Below are 16,131 nucleotides of genomic sequence, written 5' to 3'. Positions count from 1 at the left end.
CACGAGAGTCAAGATTTTAGTCGGCCTCAAAGCACATTCGTCATTAAACAGAGGACTTCTTCTGAAGCCCGACGCAGTCAGACACGGTCGATAGTTCAGCTACACTCTCGGCTGAATCCAGGAAAACACAAATAAGAAGGATTGTCGTCACTGTAATCTGAGGTTTACCTCAATACAGGCATTTCACCAATAAAGGCATTTCCAGCAAGAACCTCAGACTTTAAAATATAATTACGTTTTATTTATTATTAATTATAATGAATAATTAATAAAACGTTCACTCTGTGGTTGTGAGATGTGAGAATCTTTCATCTGACAGTAAAAAGTGATCTTGCTTCTCATGAATCATGAGGCACTGTCTGATAGACCTCTAAATTGCCGTCATTTATAAGCTCCAGGTAGCTCTGATTGGACTCACATTTGCATGTAATGACGGTCAGAGGAGCCCTGACATGAAACACAGAAGAAGAGGCATCCGCTAATGAAGTTGTTTGTTTGAGAACCTTCATTTAGAGACTGAAAATGAACGTTTAATGATCTCTCTGAGCACGATGGATGTCGCGCGTTAATGTGTTGAACGAAGCGAGATGAGGTGAGACGTTGGATCGGTCAGAATTGGTGAGAAATGTTGAATTTGACTACGTCTCCATCATCATTAATGGCTGCCAGCTCCACAGGTTTCAAACACTTCAAAGGGTAATTTGTAATATGTGGCTACTTAATAATGATGGGTAGCTAATGTCAATGGGCCTGAGAAAATGACTCTGATCCTCATGTGTGACCTTCATCGCTTTTGCCTTTGGAGCCAACATGTCGTCTACGTCAGGATGGGCTGTACAGCTTTTTGTCTTTTGCTCCCAGTTTGCTGAGAAAGAGTCAAAGTGGAGGCTGAGGTCATCGATAGAGAAAAAACACCAAAGGAGGACATGTGAGGAAGAGGTTAATTTCCTTTTTCCTACGAGCGATCCTTGATCCTTGTTACAATGACACTCAACAGCTTGTCACTGTAAGCTGCTGCAGTTTTACCCTTGAAGGAGGGAACTTAACTGTAGCCTAGAGTTTGTAACAATTTTTAAACCTCTGGGGACAATTTAATTTGTATCTTGATGCAAGGATACTGTTACAACCCCCTCTGCTAGGCGACAGGAGGGGAGAAACATACACAAGCCCTCTCACGAAATCAGAGCAAATAAGGGGTTTTATTACAAACATTAAACTGAAAACCGACGGGGCTGTTCAGCAGACAACAAAACAATTAATACACAAAGAAAAGAACAGGCAAGAGTAAAAGCTAAGGGTTAACTAAAGTGGGCCAGCAGACACAAGACTGTAATAAAACTAAGCTCAGCTGTATATCAGAGTTTACAGAGTTCAAATATTAGGCAGACGAGGAGGACACTGCATGTTCACGTCAGCGCAGCAGTTGCCCACCAATTTGCACTGAAGTAAAAGAGACCATACATTCTTTGGCCAGTGTAGTCCACCTGCAATGCGCTCAAACACTGTGAAATAAGAGTCTACCTCAGTTTCTCTAAATGCTGGGACTAAGGTGATGTGCCTACTTACATCAAAGCTGTCTTCTGGCTTAGGGGATGGTAACTGCGGGGATGGTAACTGCGGGGCTGACCGAGGTGTAGGAGGACTGGCAGATACAGCGGCTCCCCTCTCCATCTCCAGAGCCCTAACCTTTAAGTGCATGGCATCCACCTCCAACTGCTGCTTTTTTAACTCCACCTCCTTTATGCGCAGTGTTAACTGCAGCTCTTCCGCAGATGGGCCAGTTTGAGAAGGGAGATTTTTCAGTGGGGCAGGAATACCAGCAACAGCTCCCAGCTCAACTCCCTCTGCAGGACCTGGCTCACCAAACAACCCCCTTTCATGCAGCTTAATACACAGGACTTCTTTAAGCTCCTTTTTCTTTGCATTCAATGGCACAGTCACATCAAAGAAATTGGCAATAAGAATGAGGTCATCCTTTTTACATCTGTCCAGCTTTTCTTCAGTTGGGCCTAAAGTGAAATCCTCCAATTTAAATTCCATACTAACACACACCCTCCCACACAAGAAAAAGCTGCCAACCAGAAAAGTAGAGCTAACCAAGAACACAGGTAACCCACCTGCGACAACGGCAACGAATAAAGAACAAAGAACGAGTCAACCCGACGGAAAAAAAAAAGGATGGACGAGCCCCCAATGCAGAGGGGGTCGTAACAATACAAAAATGGCCCTTTTATAAAAAAAAGGTGCACAGTCTGCAGAGCAGTGTTATTGTTATTCACACAGACACTGAAAGTGTGTCTTTAAAACACTTTTCTAGCCTCACTGAAGCTTTATGTGTCTCATATCTAAACATAGGCTAATTCACATTTTCTAAGTGGATCCTAAAACTAATGTGTTTGAACTGAAACCCAGAACTAACTTGCTGTGAAGTGATGTTCTGCCAGTGATACAGATTGTAATAAATGTGTCCCACATAACTTAAACCAGCGGTCCCCACCCCTCGGGCCACAGACCGTGAGTCGTTTGGCACCGGGCCGCGAAAGTTGAGGCTCGGGTGTGAAATTTATGGTTTTCAGGGTTTTTATCATTTTTATCATTAACTCCGTTTCCCTGGGTCTTTCCCGTGTGCTATGAGTAAATCTTCTTTTTTTGGTACCGATACTGATTTTGATTTTTGGTACTGATTTTATTTTGTTGTATTTATCCACGACACCTTAAAGGCCGGTCCGTGAAAATATTGTCGGACATAAACCGCTCCGTGGCGCTAAAAAGGTTGGAGACCGCTGGCTTAAACGGTAAAACCTAAACATCTAAGAGTCAAATTTATATTTTACCTAAAATTTTAGAGACATTTAAAATTTAGACAAAACTGTGCCGACAAGTATTTTAACACCTTTATGTGAAACCTTTTCTGGACCTTAAAAAAACCACATAGTTGCTTTGAGGTCGAACATTTAGTCCTTTATAGTTTGTGTTTCATGTTTGTGCATTTACACAGCCTGCGTGAAACGCTGTGTTTTACTCCAGTGTCAGCTCTGGTATGGGCTAATAGCCTTTAAATGAATAAGTAAATGATTCATCAGTTGGTTTTTTTTGGATCTGCATGCTGGTGACCTCATGAAAGTATAATTAAAATAACTGCAGAGTAAATCCGGATGTACTGACCTCGGTGTTTCTACATTTGTAGATTTGGCCGTTTTCACAGTCAGACTGAAACGTCTGTAAGCAGAAATGATCTCACCCGAAAACCTTTGGGGGAAAAGCCTGTAATGATTGTAGTACACTTGATTTGCCGATGATGAAAAGGGTTGCTTTAAAAAGAGAGTTATGGCAGCTTTTGACCTTGGATATATTTTAGTTAAAGGAAGGCCGAGTGAGACGGGAAGCGATGAAGTGGTAAATTAAAACCCGAGGAGACCCTTGTAAAGAAAGAGCCTTGCGCTGTTCAATTACTTTTTATAATAGTGCATATTAATGTCTTGCAGGGTTGTCTGGGGTGAGGGTTTAATGGAGTTTAACTTTGTTTCTGGAAAGTTTTGAAGGTTATAATAATAACAGGTGGAAATAAATGGTTGCGCATTTGCTCCGCTTGTATCCAAACCTTTGTTTTCTGTCCTTCATTTCACGATTTGCCATTTTGATTCTGTTTTCACGTCCCGCACATGAGTTACAGCTTTGTTATAATGCGTGCTTATTTTAAGAGCTTTGTCACCACTAACCCGAGTGCAAAGTGAACCTGCTGCAGGGGTGAATGGAAGATGCATGACTTGCTCTGAAGTGTCGGTCTGATAGCTGATGTTGCATTTTGGTCTTCCCTTTTCTTCCTTTTCCTTAACTTTCTTTTGTGTATGTACTGAATGTAACTGTGTGTCTGTTCTTCTTTTTCATTTGTAACTTGAATGAAACCAAAAGGGGGACAAGCAGGTTCATTCTATGTGCATGTGCTTTCCCTCTAGACTCTGGCTGCCCTAACGAGAAATTCGATAAATCTGCTTCCAAACCATCTCGCACAAGCTTTGCATGTCCACTCTGGTCCTGAGGAAATTAACAAGCGAATAGAGAGCGCCATCGACTTACGGAGTGGCGATAAGTTGAGAAGAGAGCATATCAAGCCTTTCTCACTGATGTTTAAAGACTCCAGCCTGGAAGAGAAGGTAGCTGGGGTTTTAGACAGATAACTGTTTTTTTCTTTCTCTCTCCCTCCTCATATCTTTTCCTAAATGACGACTTTCAGAAGCAAAACAATAACCAGCAATTTTTTATTGTCCCATCATGAGTAAGCTAAAGGCACATGAGGTACTACTGTGGGATTGCAGGAACAAAAAGACTGACATTTTGTATTTTACTGTCAATCTGAGTCAATTTAAGATTCCACAACTTTTAATGACTTAATAAAAAAAGTTGTGTTTTTTGGGGGGAGGGGATACGATGCACTGCAAAATAGATTTAATGGTCAAGGAGTTTCTTTTAGCTAAAGACTTACTCATCTTTGTAGCAAATGGACTCTGAAGTGTGCCACCACAATAATTAATACAGCAGAACGTAGAGTGCGGAAGGAATGATTTCTATTTTTTAGGTTAAGCCAGACGTTGGCGTCGACCTGGATTTTCTCTGAAAAGCTCTGAAATGACGCAAAACAATGAGCAAAACAAGAAAACTGACGCCACAGAATATCTATCAGACATCTAACCAACATCTAACGCTCCTTCCTGTAGCACACAGGTAGTGTTTGGGATTTAGGCTTCATCACTCCTAAGGCTCAGTCACACTAGAGTAAAAGTAGGAGAAGCAACTTTCTTGCTTACCTCCTTCCTTACATTGGATTTTTTCTCCTCCACTGCCTGTTTGCAATTAGTTAGCTAGTCGACCGCTTTTGATTGCAAGATTGCACAATTCACCTGCCTCCAGACTGACTGTAAATTATCACCCTCTAACTCATAAATGCAGACAGATGTACACATGTCAGTCTGCATCTCCTTGCAACAGTAACAAGTTGTAACAGCAGTTGCTTTGAAGGCAGCAACTGATTGCAGTGAAAGTTGTTGCAGACCTCGTTTTATCTTCAAAGCAGCCACTGCAAGTTCGTTGCACATGGTCACAGTCGTTTTGATTGGTCCCCAAACACTGTTTTGCCTCGTGTGGCTGTAGCATTAGCAAATGTGTTGCATATAGATCTGGGTGTCTTATAAGTATATATCCTGCAGGAGCATATGCTGGGATGGTGGAGGGGTTCAAACAGCAGGCAGTGTTGCAAGGTAGCAGCAGAAGTGACATGTCAAAATTTTCAGCTTAAAACTGTGAGTGTATGTTTGGCTCGTAAATGACTTTATAATCAGTCAATAATTAATGCATTGGAGTTATTCCATTATTGTCCATAATTCCATTATGCAATTTAAATGAAAGAAAGTGAAATTAAATTATTCTAATTAAATGTATTTTAGGATTCCTCTCAGGTTTATATGTTCAAACAAAACAGGTTAAAAATATACAACAATTAATTATTATTCTGTTGGCACACTTCACACTCCGTAATAACAACACAATCAGCTTCATCTCTAATATTACAGACTAACTCTGCATGGCATTAATATCTTCTGTGAGTTAATGTAACTATTATTCTCACACATCAAACACGTGTAACCGTGACTCATGTTTGACGTGCTTCAAATCTGATGAAGGATGTGAGATTTTTTTTCTTTGCCAAGCTTCGAAGCTGGATGAAACATGATGTTTGCCAACACCTGGAGTCCAGTTTCCACCTTCAGTTTACTCATGACTAAACGTCCATGCCGTGGACCCCTTTTACAGTCCTGTGGAAAAAGTTGACAACATATTCAACTCTTTCTTTTTTTTTTTTACAGGAGCACACTGCATTCACTAAAGGAAAACAGCATGACAGGAAAAAATATGTTTTTTCTCAAAATCCTGACTTCCATATCCCATAACTGCAGCTGAATGTGTCATAATGATGAGATGTTTGAAATATTTATTTCTGTTAAATGTACTATATGTAATACTAGAGTGTCTACATTAGGATTTATTATTATAAAATTGTATTTATTGTTACTTTTTTAATCATCTGTGGTATGTCGTTTAATGTCGCTATTGTGTTAGAAACTACACAAAAAAGTATTTACAATTCTATATAAGCAGTAGTGTCAATAGTCAAATGACCTTTGATGAGGTCATACCTTACCATTTAGCAGTTTGTGATTTTATTAATCTGAAAACAAATTTAAAGATATTTAAAAAGTGGTTTTGTGTTTTATTTCGTCTTTAAAAGAAACAAACTCAAATACAAACATCTAAACGGGGTTAAACGCAGCTGCCAGTTTTCATTGCCGTTATCATGAGATATGGAAGTTGGAAAGTGTGTCTGTGTTTTCCCGCCTTTTCTTTAGTGAATGCAGTGAACTTCTGAAGCTTTTAGTCCCTTTTTACCCTATTTTTTGTTACATTACTGAGCTCACTTTGACCTTTAAGTTGACTTTCGTTTTGCTCCTCCCTCTTCACATTTGTGTTTCCCCTTGAATCTTACATTAAAAACTTTTTCCAAGAATCTATTATTATTATTATTATTATTATTATTATTATTATTATTTTGTTGCCCTCTTAACCTCTTTAGTAAATGTGCAGTGATTTGCTGTTGGCCTCCCTCATCTTTTTTTGCCAAAGTTGTGACAAAACGTGAAGCATCCTCTTGCTAATTTCCCAGCACCCTTTGAGAAAGAGACAGAGCGAGGACGGGGCAGCGGGGGTTACAGGGTGGGAAGTTTTCAGTGAAACGATTCAGGGCAGTTTGGTCAGACTGGTGACTCAGGTCAAGTTATGTTCGTGTAACTCGGCAGAAGCCACAGGATCAGAAAATTAAAATGTGTTAAATAAAGACTTTAAATATTTTTAAATTAAATATTTAGAAACAGTAAAGTATTTAGAAGCAATAATAAATATAGCTATCTGATGAGACAGTGAATACTACTGTTATGATTGTGCACTTAGTAAGCTAATTAGCATGAGTTATCTCAAAGACCAGGAGTAGGAGTAGGCTAGCATGGTGCTAGGCTAGTGCTAGCTTAGTGCTAGCTTGGTGCTCTCCAAAATTAAAAAATATCTTCCAAGTGTTATGAGTAATGGTTATGATTAAAACAGTCAACTAGTGTTTTAATATCTCCCTTTGTGTACTTGTTAAACAGGCTAGTGTATCTCTTTCTGTTTTAGTGTAGCAGCCAAGCTAGTCTTCTTATTTAAGAGAACAGGTCATTTTATCAAACATTAAGAAAATTCTTGAATCTTTGGCCAGGTGCAAATAGTCTGAAGGTTTCCTCACAGCTCTGAATTATTTACATTGATTGCTAGCATAACTATACCAGGTTTCAGAATATAAAAATTAGAAAGTAGATCTATATGTAAAATACAGAGAAAAAAGTAGGAGAAAGTCAAAAAGACAAAAAGGTTGAGGCTTTCAGATATCCTTGTTAGAGTTTTTTATTTGGTTGAGTTGTTAGCATTGATACTTGAGGACTAAAAAGACATTTGAAAGAAAAAGCTAATTAATTTGATATTATTCCTACTCTAAATATAGTAACCATTTGAAGTCCCACCTGAGTTTTAGCTTTGCAGTCTGCTTATTTTGACACGGCGTGCATCGTTTTCGTCTCTGACTCTGCTAAAAGCTAGCATTGTGCTTGTGAGCTTCGCACCTTCCCCAGGACCCCACAGCTAACCCACCAGCTCCTGTCTCTCTCTAACGCTTGTGTTTGAACCGTGGCATGCATCTGTGGCAGTGCACTGGCGTGTTTGAGTTGCATTTTGATGTCTTCTCTGTTTGTCTGAAAACTTGTTTCTCGTCTTCCCCTCACCTGCTCCTCCTCCTCCGTCTTCTTTCTCTTTTTCTTCTCTTCACTGTGCAGTATTCACAGATGAGGGACGAGGTTTTCAAATCCAACCTGGTGTGCGCCTTCATTGTGCTCGTCTTCATCACAACCATCCAAAGCCTGCTACCCTCTGCCAGGTAAGAGAGCAGATATTCAATAAAATGATCATTTCAAAATGCACAATCTCTTAATTCTGCATGTGTAGCAGCTTTTGCAGCTTCAGTGTAAAATAAGAACTTCCCTGACCCTCTTGGTTGTGTCTAAGACACTGGGGACTGATTTTTATGTGGGTGTAGCACCAAAATCCAATGGATACACTGTTTATGTTTGCTCCTGAGTTCCTTGCTTCAATACCTCTCTTCTGGTCCCAACATCACCAGTGAACAAACGGGACTGGTCCAATGAGACTTGAAATGCTTTTAGGGCAAGCTTGGGTCAACATCAGGGTTGGGAACCTAAGGTTTCATTCTTTCTGTTCACAAATGTAATAAGTATTTTTTAGTGCTTTTGGGAGGATGACAAATTTGTTTGAATTATATTTACACAAATTGTAACTTACAACAAGTTATGTATTGTTAAAACACACTCCTGATAAATATCCTTGGATGAAAACCATTTTTTTGCTCTGATGGTTGGTTTTCTCCTTCCCATTGAGTGTTTGGGCAGTGGGCTCCCACACGCATTTGCACTGTGACAGAAAGTGGCAGTTTAACCTTTTATGCAGCATATGTAAATTATAGCTAGCTGGCTAACAGTAGCTTCTTTGCTTACTAATCTTATTCTTAGAAAAATGCCGCGTTCCAGTTCCCTCAGAAGACGGATGTGACTTGTTATGTTCCAGTAGGAAAGTCCTAAAGGCACCAAAAGCAGGATTTGTATTGGTTCTTGGTGAATTCGAGACGTTCATGAATTGCTAGCAGTGCAGCACAACGCTGCAGCACAGTCATGGACGAAGCGCATATGGATTATTTAGTGAGTCGCAAATGCAAAACAGTAGATTAGAGATTACAGGTTTTACAGTTCTACTATTGCTTACGCTTACTGTCGCCATCTTGAATTGACTTTCCGAGTTAAAAATCCTACCTGGGGGGCTGTTCCAGATGGAAATCCTGGGGAACTTGGAAATTCTGACATTAATCTGTACCGCACCAAAATCATATCAGAGAGGAAATGCTAGCTGTCCAGTATGTTCCATGGTGCTTGTTTATGTGTAAAAACATGGGTCATGTTGAGGCTGGAGGCTATTCTAAAGGTCATAGGGTGAGAGGCAGGGTACACCCTGGAAAGCTCACTGTTCTATCACATAACAAAACCCTGACCTATGTAGCCTTAGTATATGGGTTAGCATTCTCTGCTGCACGCAGCTGTAGATGCTCATGTCATCTGTGAGAGGTTAAGGACTTGGGTTGAGTGGACAGATTTAGGTTGTATTTTAAATGTAAAGGTTGAGGTTTTCTTTTTTTTCATCATGTCAGAGGGTTAGAGGGTGGGGGGTTAGGTGAAGGAAAGAAGGGAAAGGAGGCAGAAACAGCTGCGTTATAAGCGTATCTTGCCTTGTGTCGTCTCTGTGACTCTGACTGTGAAGGAAATCTTGTGTGACCAGGTCAGCTCGAGCAGAATCACAAGCTTTTAATGAATCTCAGCCGAGGAGAACAAAGTAAGGTAATGCCAACTGACAATCTGAAAGCCGCTTTGATACCTGTCTGCATCTATAGAACAACAGCACACAAGCTTCACTAAATACAAGAATTCTGCAGGTTTGTGTTGTCCTCAGACTCTCTCAGGAAATATTCCCCTGCAATGGTGCTGCTTTCAGGTCCTTATATAAATCATCATTAACTCACGTGAATGAAAACCAGTCATAGCTGAATATCTGGTTAGTGTCCAGATGATGAAGCCGGTGATTGACGGTGGTCAAAGTAAATGCTTATAATTCATCAATCGAGGTGATTTTTGCCTCATTCCCCTATTGATGCATTCAGTTGTTATTCTTATGAGATCCATAATGAATTGAATTTGCCTGTATGTGGAGTGGCTACACTTATCTATCATCATCATCAACATCACATGAGAGAAAACAGAAGCAGGACATTTCTGACTGAAAGGGAGAAATAAACTGTGTGTGTGTGTGTGTGTGTGTGTGTGTGTGTGTGTGTGTGTGTGTGTGTGTGTGTGTATTCATATCTTTGTGGGGACCAAAAATTGGAAGTTTATTGTACTTGTGGGGACCAACAGCCCTTATGGGGATGTGGTTTTAGTGTCAGGGTTACAACTGGTTATGGTTAGGTTTAGTGTAAGAGTTAGGCATTCATGTTTCATGGTTAGGGGTAAGGGGCTAGGGAAAGCATTATGTCAATTAGATGTCCCGAAAGATATAATTACCCGACATGTGTGTGTGTAAGAGGGATTTTTTTAGGCCACACGTTGTACATTGTGGAGGTGGACAGTGCCATTGAGTGCACACTAACATTAACCTCCTCTGCATCCCGCCCAAGTGGCAGCGCTATCAGTCGTCTGTGATCCCACATTGGGCTGTTAGGAGTTTAGAGCACATTTCCCAATCCTAATTGGTATTAGGATATTGGTGGTAGCCCTGTGACAGACTGAAGACCTGTCCAGGGTGTACCCTATCTGTCACCCTAACACAGCTGGGATAGGCTCCAGTGGCCTCTGCGACTTTGAAAAGGATAAGCAGAAGGGAATGGATGGATGTAAAATTTGTTATTACATAAAAGAAGAGCCCAGACCTCTCGTAATACAATACGTTTGAAGTTTTGGACATACATAATATTTTTTTGTTTCTTCAGACTATTTTTCACTTAACCCTTCATGCATGAATTCAATCTCAATCAGGATTTTTTTCTTCAGGATTTTTATTTATCTTTAGGTGTGAAAAGATGAATAAAAATACTTAAGAAAAAAGTTGTCATAATTCATGTATGAAGGGGTTAAATAACAATAATTACAATGAAACACTTTACACATCTATAGTAACATTAAAGGACCAGTGGGTGGCAGGGTATGGAGGGACACATCAGTGTCCAATGTGGTTTATGTGCAAGTGTGCCATCAACACTGACACAAATACAAGAAAACAGCCTTTGAATAGCTGTCCACTGTAGTGACCAATAGGCGTGAAAGGGTTAATGTTACCATTTTTTCACAAGCTTATTGAAATGCTCAGTAAGCTCGTGACATAAAGAAAACAAAACATCATCCATGTATCCAATTCCTGGTCACAGTGGTGCTTTCCCAGCTCTTATATGGCGAGAGGTGGGTACACACGGGCAGCTCACCAGTCTGTTGCAGACTCAGAGTTACACATCAAGCTGATTTAGAGTCACCAGTTCATCCAACATGCTTGTCTCTGGACCGTGGGAGGACGCAGAGAGAGCAGACACGGGGAGAATGTGCAGACTCCACACAGAGAGCCCCCAGCCAGCCTGTGAGGTCAAACCTGGGACCGTCTCACTATGAAGCAACAGTGCTAGCAACTGCACCACTATGCTGGGCTCACAATTAAATATATTCAAATTATTCTTTAAAAGTCAGCTTGATTACCTGTTCAAATAAAGACTAGTCCTAAGCTGCAGTGTCCCACTGGCATATTTATCATTGTGTTTTTGCAGCATGGTAACCATGGTGATCCAGTTCTCGGTCCTCATCATCCTCCATTCCTGCCTGGTCCTAGTTACGACAGCGGAGGACTACAAGTGTCTGCCTCTGGTCCTGAGAAAAGCCTGCTGCTGGATAAACGAAACCTACGCGGCACGAAACGTCATCATTTTCGTCTCGATCCTCATCAACTTCCTGGCAGCCATGATCAATATCGTGAGTTCTTTATTTATTTTTTTAGATATATTATTTAAAACATGGGGTCAATGTCTGTCTGCAAAATAACTGTCAGAATGCATCAAATATGGAAATGCTACATGGTTAGTACCGTAGCATTTCTTCATACTGTGGGCAACAGGACAGTGTGTGTGCAATTTTCTTTATAAGTGTGTGTTTGTGGTAATGAAGAAACATTTCACCTACTTCAATAGCATGGCTGCTAAAATGTATTTTAATGGGTTAATTAAATATGGAGCTTCATGAAACAGAGGAATATGATGTAGGCATCTAAACATTGGCTGATTTGATGGATGGTGTGCAGTACCTCAATCCATCCAGTGGGGTAAATACAGACTACAGACTACTTGACTTCGTACTTGTTGGAAAGCACAGTGGTACAACATTTAATGCCAGTTGAGAATTCCGTTCCAAATATTTTCTATAAGATTGAGGTCTGGACACTAGCTAGAGTATTTGGATCATTCGGATCTCCTTTGTTACCTTGGTGGTGGGTTTTTGGTCACTGTCATGCTGGAATACTGATCCATGACCCATCTTCAGTGTTCTGGCTGAGGCAAGAAACTTCTTGTTAAAGATTTTATGCCACATGACTCCGCCCATTGTCATCCTGTACTCTTAGCAGAAAAACAGCTCCAAAGTGTAATGTTTCCACTCCCATGCTTGGCTGCATGTGTTGGGTCGAGTTGATGCCAAAGAGCTCGACTTTGGCTCCATCTGACCACAGCTCTTTCTGCCAAGCCTTCTCTGAATCATTCAGATGTTCACTGCCAAACTTGGGACAGACCTCTACATGTGCCTTCTTCAGCAGGGGGCTTGTGGGAACTGCAAGACTTCAATCCATTATGCCGTAGTCTGTCATCAATGGTGTTCTTGGTGACTGTGGTCCCAACTACTTTCAGATCATTAACAGGCTCTTCCTACCTTTGGTTGATATTCTGTCTTTCTCCATTAAAATTAAAGACTTTGTTTCTATGTGAATGAGCAAACTTACAAATTGAGTAGGGGATGAAATAATTACTGTTTAACACCATGCATCGCATTTTCTTATTATTTTAATCAACTAGGAACATCCTTGTTCTCACTCTGTTGCTGTAATTTATTAATTGCATTTTTGAAATACATATTTTTTTTAAAAAAGAAGCTGCTAAGGTACGTTGGAGATAAAAGCAACGAGCATACAATATTCTGCAATGAAGTAACCCACTCAACTGCTTAGTTTGTAAAGTATTTGTTCAGTTGCTTTATTTAGTCAGATTTTAATTACCTACACATCCACATTTCCCCCCCTTCTGTAAGAATCCTGTGTTGCTGCTAATTCAACCCTTCAGGTCTTCTTCAGTTTTTCGTGTCAACTGCATCACTCCTTGTGTGCAGGAGAAATTTGGTGTTTTCCTGCAGAAAGTTGAAATCAGCTGTCGATTTCTTACACAACTATCTTGAAATATTAAAAGCGTGATGGAAATTTGTCTGAAAGGGAATGTGGGGTATTTTTATGCAGATCCTGCATCATTTAAAACTGTACAACAACAGTAATCCACCCTGTTGGTCTCCCATAGCTGTGGTGCGACTTCGACAAGTCCAGTACCTTCAGGAACCAGACGTACAACGAATCGGCCTCCATCCCAGACATCTGCTTCTACCCAGAGGTACAAACTAAATGAGGTGTCTGAATTTTGCAGTCGGGTCCATCTGTTGTGTCTTTTTTTTTCTTCCCACTTGTGTGACAGCGGCAAACTGATGAATTAAACATCCTCGACATCTGCTCGCGCCCAGAGGGAGGTCTCGCCTCAGACAACGCTACGACTGATGGAGCCATCAGAACGTCACGGAGAAAATATCCATTATGTTGTTTTGCTCACATAATATGCAGCTGATTGATGAACTCAATAAGGGAGCCACATTTTTATAGCTCCGAGCTCAGGTTGACTCGTGTATTGTTGCATGTATACATCATAAACGTATTTCCTCCTGAGGCTCGTGCGTGCAAATAAGACCTATTTTACACACATAAAGAAGAGTTATTGACTTTGTTTTAGGCCGCACCAGAACGCACTCCAATATTAAATTAGACAAAAACTGATGTCTGTGCCAATGTCAGAGGCTTTTGGTGCAGTGAGCGGGCTGTCAGATATTTCATTTTTATAAAAGGGCACTTTACCAACTTTACACATAAAGGCCAGTCGACTCATTCTCATCTTGTGATAATGGAGGTTTAATGTGGAGGAGCTAATGAGTTCATAGTGATGCTGTAAATGTTACTTCAGTTTGGAGACGGAAGATTGGCAGCAGGAGGTTTGTGTGCAGGCGAGGGAGTCCACCAGTGAGGACAAAGGTAAACACAGAATGTTTTCAGGGGTGAAGAGTCAGGATGATTTCTGCAGCTGCAGCAGTCTGTATCTTATTAATTAAGTAAAAGTGTTACACACGTCACTCTAAGTGCTAATGCAGGCATGCTAACAGGTATGCTTAGTTTAGTTTGTTTGCATGATAATACAAAATGTGTCCCTATTCATAAAATCCGTTCATAAAATTCCAGCTTGCCCAGTCTCCCCTTCGAGGTTCTCTCTTGTCAGATCTCTGAACCATGTCAAACGCCTCAGATTTTCAATAAACTCTGAGCATCTAGAGCTAGACTAGAGGAGGAGGAGAGCACAATAGTGGATGACATTGTAAATCCTTTGCTTCTGAAGGTGAAGAAGGCCTCACCCATGTATCCTGGGACAGGATGCAAATATCGTAGAGGACTACGAGTACCTGGGTGTCCTCATCACCAGCAGGCAGACCAACACAGAGGCTGTTCACAAACGAGGGAGGAAGCTTGTGTTCACTGTGTGCAGCAGAGTGATGGTGCTTTTGTATACCTTAATTCTGGCAGCTGCAGCGTACTCTGCTGAGCACCATTAGGAAATCTTCCTCGATGATTGGCTGCAAACTGGAGACTTTGTTTAGTGACTTCCTCTCCATCGCAGCTTCCAAACTGTTATCCATCACAGATCACTCTGATCAACCTCCGCACCACATGCACCCGCTCAGCTGGGATAGGCTATGGCTGTCCCAGCTGAATGGGCAGATGTTGAGTGGAGACCTTTTCAGTGCACTGTGGGCTACGGCGGCTTGCACTGCAGTTCATTTAGAGGTCGTTTCCTCTAAAGGTTTCCCCTCTGATGCTTCAGGACTTTACAGTAGTACTGTGCTTTGAAAGTCTGACCATGAGGGATGAATTCAAGGTGCATGAAAAAAGAAACCACATTGTGCATCATGTGTTGATCATGCTTCTCACTTGAATTATAGCGATGACACTTGAGTCAGCTTTACACAGAACTTCATATCTGCACAAGTTTAGGTCATGGTTTCCTGCAATGTATTACAAAACTAGCCCACTCTACTACTACTGACGATTCTCACACATGTAAAAATCGGCTTGGAGAAAACTGAAGAACCAGGAAAATGTTATACACCTTTTTTTATATATATATATAGTGTTTGTTCAGATGACTGGATGTCCATCCACTCATGTCCACTTTGGTGTGTTATATGTATATAACACATCTATACGGTCTCGTCTTCCTTCTTTTCCTTCTGCTCTATTGAGCTGCTCACATGCAGCGTTTCACTTTTCTGTCTTTGCTGGCACAAAATTATTGCACCATCAACATTACGGGAGGTTGGCAGAACCTCAAGAATCGAGTGATAAATAAAATCCAGCCGAATCACAACGTCTTCTACTCCTCCTCAGCAGCCACCAGGTCAAACAGCTTTCCAGTCTCAAATCCCAGTTGCAAATGGTCCAAATGGGACTTCTGTGTTTAAAAAAAGCAGGAGCCCTGGAAGCAGTAGAGCGGTCCATGAGAAGATGACTTTGATTGGATATTGATCAAATTTGAATCAGTTATGTTTTTCATGTTCATCTGCAGAGTCGTGGAACTTTTCAAGCTTGTGTTTGTTGACAGATATTTAACACTGAGTGCAGCTGCGGCTGATTGGAGTGTCATGTTTTACACAGTCCAGCTGTCGAATTTGATGCCGACATTTTTAAATACATTATTGTTCAGATGAAGTTGACCATGCGTTTTAATTTTTCACAGTATTTTGTATTCACGGGAGTGCTGGCGATGGTGACGTGTGCGGTGTTCCTGCGACTGAACTCCGTGCTGAAGCTGGCGGTGCTGCTGGTGATGATCGCCATCTACTCGCTGCTGACCGAAGCCTTCTACACGTCGCTGTTTGTTCGCTACGACACCGTCCACCACAACACAGAGTGAGTGCTCAGTGGAGGACATCCTCATATATTAAATGCACTGTTTGTCTTTTTTGTTGAGGTGAGGTTTTATCCTAAGAGCAGTTTGTCACGGTCATGTGTCACGGTCCGGGCTCGGTGACCCAGGGGTTTGTGTTATTAGTA

The 16,131-nt window shown here is 41.0% G+C and overlaps 1 protein-coding gene across 2 annotated transcripts in view; it reads left to right on the top strand.

Annotated features, from left to right (window-relative positions):
• Positions 1 to 16,131, top strand: part of adcy8 (adenylate cyclase 8 (brain)) — a 127,585-nt gene that overhangs the window by 81,193 nt on the left and 30,261 nt on the right. Inside the window, exons 8-12 of one of the 2 annotated variants that reach the window (XM_084912882.1) lie at positions 3,957 to 4,154; positions 7,911 to 8,011; positions 11,504 to 11,705; positions 13,286 to 13,375; positions 15,815 to 15,987. In XM_084912882.1, the coding sequence (XP_084769008.1) occupies positions 3,957 to 4,154; positions 7,911 to 8,011; positions 11,504 to 11,705; positions 13,286 to 13,375; positions 15,815 to 15,987 (764 nt within the window). The remainder of the gene's footprint in view (positions 1 to 3,956; positions 4,155 to 7,910; positions 8,012 to 11,503; positions 11,706 to 13,285; positions 13,376 to 15,814; positions 15,988 to 16,131) is intronic. The other variant, XM_084912883.1, reaches the window with a different exon arrangement.

This window comes from Perissodus microlepis, chromosome 18 (assembly GCF_051167445.1).
Source record: "Perissodus microlepis isolate ML-2025 ecotype Zambia chromosome 18, ASM5116744v1, whole genome shotgun sequence".
In the NCBI taxonomy this organism is placed as follows: domain Eukaryota; kingdom Metazoa; phylum Chordata; class Actinopteri; order Cichliformes; family Cichlidae; genus Perissodus; species Perissodus microlepis.
This window is presented reverse-complemented; position numbering and strand designations above follow the sequence as displayed.